Source organism: Pyrus communis, chromosome 15 (assembly GCF_041283825.1).
Source record: "Pyrus communis isolate YQ-2024b chromosome 15, ASM4128382v1, whole genome shotgun sequence".
NCBI lineage: Eukaryota > Viridiplantae > Streptophyta > Magnoliopsida > Rosales > Rosaceae > Pyrus > Pyrus communis.
In genome coordinates, this window is record NC_142579.1 from 37,048,689 (window position 1) to 37,053,070 (window position 4,382).

Genomic DNA, 4,382 nt, shown 5'->3' on the forward strand with positions numbered 1-4,382 from the left:
GATATTGTCAATTCGTTTTATGTCATTTTTGTGATGAGTCATATGTTCGTTTCCCCATAAATAAGTTTTTGATGTAAATTCGTTTCATTCACCTATGCAGGTTAATGAACTTGAAAATGAATTACAATCACAATGTAATTAGAAAGAGGACTTGAAAGACCGAGTAAATGAAGCTGAGAAAAAGATCGATGATTTGCTTTCAAAAATAGAGAATGTGAGTCTTTTTTTTTTTGTCATTTTAACTGTCTCCCATTGTTTTTCTATATTCTTTGAATTCAAAAAAAACACTCAAGTGAGTTTCTTAAGAACATAAAATTTTACCCGTCTCCCCATGCTCTTGAAGTTGAAGTGGCTGAGGTAACTTTTAAGTCTCGGCGGTAGCGCATTTTTCTAGATGGGGGTTGGTGTTTATGCTCAGTCTATGTGTATAAATTTGTCTTTAGGTGGAAATGTGGAAGGCAATTTTTGAAGCTACTCTAAAAGAAAAAGTGTTAAATGATTTATTAAGTTGCATGAATTATCTTTCTCACATTTTAACCGTCTCTCAATGTTTGTTTATATTCTTTCTGAGGTAAATGTAAATTCAGAAAAATCAGCCAAGTGAGTTTCTTAAGAACATAGAATTTGAAGGTTTTGTTTAAGCTTGTCATAGGATTAAGGTTCATTCTATGTAGGTTAATGAACTTGAAAGGGAATTACAATCGCAACGTAATGAGAATGAGGACTTGAAAGCCCGGGTAAATGAAGCTGAGAAGAAGTGGATGATTTGCTTTCAAAAATAAAGAATGTGAGTGTCCTTTTCTTTGTCATTTTAACCGTCTCCCAGTGTTTGTCTATATTATTTCTGAGGTAGTTGTGAATTTAGAAAAATCCGTCAAGTAAGTTTCTTAAGAACATAGAATTTGAAGGTGTTGTTTAAGCTTGTCATAGAATAGGTTCTTTAAAGTTCGTTTTGTAATCGTCTTCAGTAATTTAGATAACTCATCCGTCAATGGTTCAGTTGGAATCTGAAAGCGATGTGAAAGCTTGGTTTGCTTATTTTTTTTCAGTTCGCACATATGCTCTTTTTTTCGTTTTTCTGGTCTCTATATATCATATGGTTTCCACATCTGTCCCTTATGTTATTTATGATATTCGAAGTAGTGTGCTGATTAGATTCAGAAGGTATTACAATTAATTGCTGTATGGTCACTTGAAGAACCTGATACCTCACTCCTACAATATTCTCTTTTACTTAATTTACCGAGTTTTGTTGTCCTTCAATAACTGACGAGTTCCTTCAAATTCTGGTAGTGTATGCTACTGTCAGGTACAAATTATTTCAACGGTTGATTGTGTTAGAGTATAGTGTTTTAACATTGTGACACTTGTCACAATCTTACTATAGTTAGTTAGTTAGCTGTTATATGTAACAGTATATATAAGAACTCATCATGTAATTACTGGAATCATCAAGAAATATAACAGATTGTTCTTCTCTCTCTAACTTCTCTCTAGTCTCTCTTTCTTTCTCCTCTGTTCTTGATTCAGTATACAAGATTACAGTATATGTTAATCATTTGATATAGGTTAACATGGTATCAGAGCCATTGTTGCTTACGCTTGAAGATACGATCCTCTGTTGCTTCCGCCTTCTCTGATTCGGATTGGTTTCTTTTTCTTTTTCGATCCGACTTCATCTTCTCCTATTTCTCCTTTCTGCAATTTCTAGGGTTTCCTATCGTTCTTTTGCTCTTCTTTGGTACGTGCTCAATTCTGCACACCTTGTGTTTGTTGTATTGTCTCACTGACAAGTTGATCTTGAATTCACGATGGTGACTGCTTCACAACTACAACTCCTTCAATCTCCGATTACGGGCTTGATTTCCTCCATTTCTACGTCGGTTAATGTCAAGCTTGATGATTCGAACTATCTCAATTGGCACTTCCAGATGCAACTTTTGCTTGATAGCAATGGCATCATGGGGTATGTTGATGGTTCGATTGCCTGTCCATCTCAATATGCTTCGTCATCCGGTGAATCTGGTATCTCTTCTTCTTCTCTGAATGATGAATACATAGTATGGAAAATGCATGACCGAGCTATTATGCAATTGATTACTGCCACTTTATCTCCTATTGCCATGTCTTGTGCGATTGGTAGTACTAGCTCCAAGGATCTGTGGTTTAGGTTAAAGGAACAATTCTCAACTGTTTCTCGGACTAGCATCTTTCAGATGAAATCCAATTTGCAAACCATTAAAAAGGGGTCCGATTCGATTTCTCAATATCTTCATCGCATTAAGGAAGCTTGAGACTATTTGTCTGCTGCTGGGGTCTTTTTTGCGGATGAAGACATTGTTATTCTTGCTTTGAATGGTTTACCTGCTGAGTATAACACTTTCAGGTGTGTTATCAGGGGGCGTGAAAGTGTGATTTCACTGAAAGATTTTCGGTCACAGTTACTTGCAGAGGAAATCATTGTTGACAATTCAGTTCATAATCCTCTTATGACAGCTATGGTTGCTAATACAGGTTCCACTTACACAAAAGGGGCTTCGGTTCAGTCTCAGGGTTTTTCTCCTCATCATGGTCAATCTCAGGTAGCCCCTGGAGGTTTTAGACCCTATAATGGGAACAAGAACAAGGGCAAAGGTCGTTTCAATCAGGGCTCGAGATTTTATAATTCTAGACCAGTGTTTTCCCCCATGGCACATATACTTTCTCACTCTAATCCTGGAGTTCTTGGTCCATCTCCTGGTCAACAGTTTGGTCGTCCTTCTGCACCTATGCCTCACATTTGTCAGTTGTGCAATTCTGAGGGACATACTGCCCCATTCTGTGGAGCCTCTTCACATGAGCCAACAAAATGTCACATTTGTGGTCGAAGTAACCATACAACTTGGTATTGCTTCCATAATGAGAAGGGTCCCAATTACATGGGAATGCATAACCCTTCTTCTGTTTTTCCACAGTCCTCATATGTTATGCAACCACCGCCTGTTCAGTATAATTCCTATCAAGCTCCTCCTCAGCATTCCTCATTCACACCTTCTCAGTTTCATGCACCGCAACCCCCTATGCAAGCCATGCACATAGTGCACAACTCTGCATCTCAGTCATCAAGTTCTTCAGGTCCTTCTCAAGTGTGGCTCACGAACTCTGGGGCCACAAATCATATGACAGCTGATTTGACTAATCTGTACCTGGCATCACCATATCCATCAAGTGAAACAATTCACACTGCAAATGGGGAAGGTTTGAAAGTATCTCATGTTGGTCATTCTACTATTCATACATCAGTTTCTCCAATCAAATTGAACTCTGTGCTCTGTGTTCCTCAATTAACTCAGAACCTGTTGTCTGTACATCGCATTTGCCTTGACAATAATTGCTGGCTTATATTTGATGCTTTTTGTTTTTGGATTCAGGACAAAACCACAGGGAGGATCCTCTACAAAGGCTTGTGCAGTAATGGGCTGTATCCTATCCACTCTTTGTCCACTTCCAATTTCCAGAAGAATAATCAAGCTAAGGCCTTTCTTGGACAACTTGTTCAATCTGATCTGTGGCACCATAGGTTAGGTCATCCAACAAATACAGTTGTCTCTCTGATGTTGCATAAATCTAATGTACCTGCTCCCAAATCCTCATTACCTATGCTATGTCATACATGTCTAGAAGGCAAATTTAGCAAGCTCCCTTTTCCAAAGCATGTCAATAAGTCAGTCATTCCTTTTGAAACTATTCATACAGATTTGTGGGGTCCTGCACCATGTATATCAGTGGATGGTTATAGATATTACACCATCTTTATAGATGAATGTACCAGATACTGCTGGATTTTCCCTTTAATAAACAAGTCTGATTTGTTCTCTACGTTTGTTGCTTTTCATTCCTTTGTTGTTACTCAGTTTTCTGCCTCAATTAAAATTCTTCAATCTGATGGGGGGGAGAGTATACCAGCCTCAAATTGAAACATTTTCTTCTTGACAAAGGCATTTCACATCAATTATCTTGTCCCTATAACCCTGAACAAAATGGGGTAGCTGAAAGGAAGCATAGACATATCATTGAAACCACTATCACACTGCTCCAAACAGCCAAGTTGCCACATCAGTTCTAGTCTTATGCTTGTCAAACAGCCACCTATCTCATCAATCGAATGCCTACTGCTGTACTTCATAACAAATCTCCTTTTGAGATCCTATTTGGGACATATCCAATGCTTACACATCTTCGAATTTTTGGATGTGCTTGTTTTCCCCTTCTCAAACCCTATAATAGTACTAAACTACAAGCAAAAACCACAAAGTGTGTGTTTCTAGGGTATGCCACAAAATATAAAGGTTATCTGTGCTATCATGTGTCTACAAAGAAAGTGTTTGTTTCTAGGCATGTTA

At 38.0% G+C, this 4,382-nt stretch overlaps 1 protein-coding gene across 1 annotated transcript; it reads left to right on the forward strand.

Moving 5' to 3' along the window:
* The first annotated feature begins 1,709 nt into the window (after positions 1-1,709).
* LOC148690961 (uncharacterized) lies at positions 1,710-3,858 on the forward strand. The gene is made up of 2 exons (XM_088686830.1): positions 1,710-3,237; positions 3,411-3,858. Exons 1-2 carry the CDS (start codon positions 2,490-2,492, stop codon positions 3,452-3,454), a joined length of 792 nt encoding a protein of 263 aa, XP_088542956.1. The 5' UTR covers positions 1,710-2,489; the 3' UTR covers positions 3,455-3,858.
* Positions 3,859-4,382: the final 524 nt, after the last annotated feature.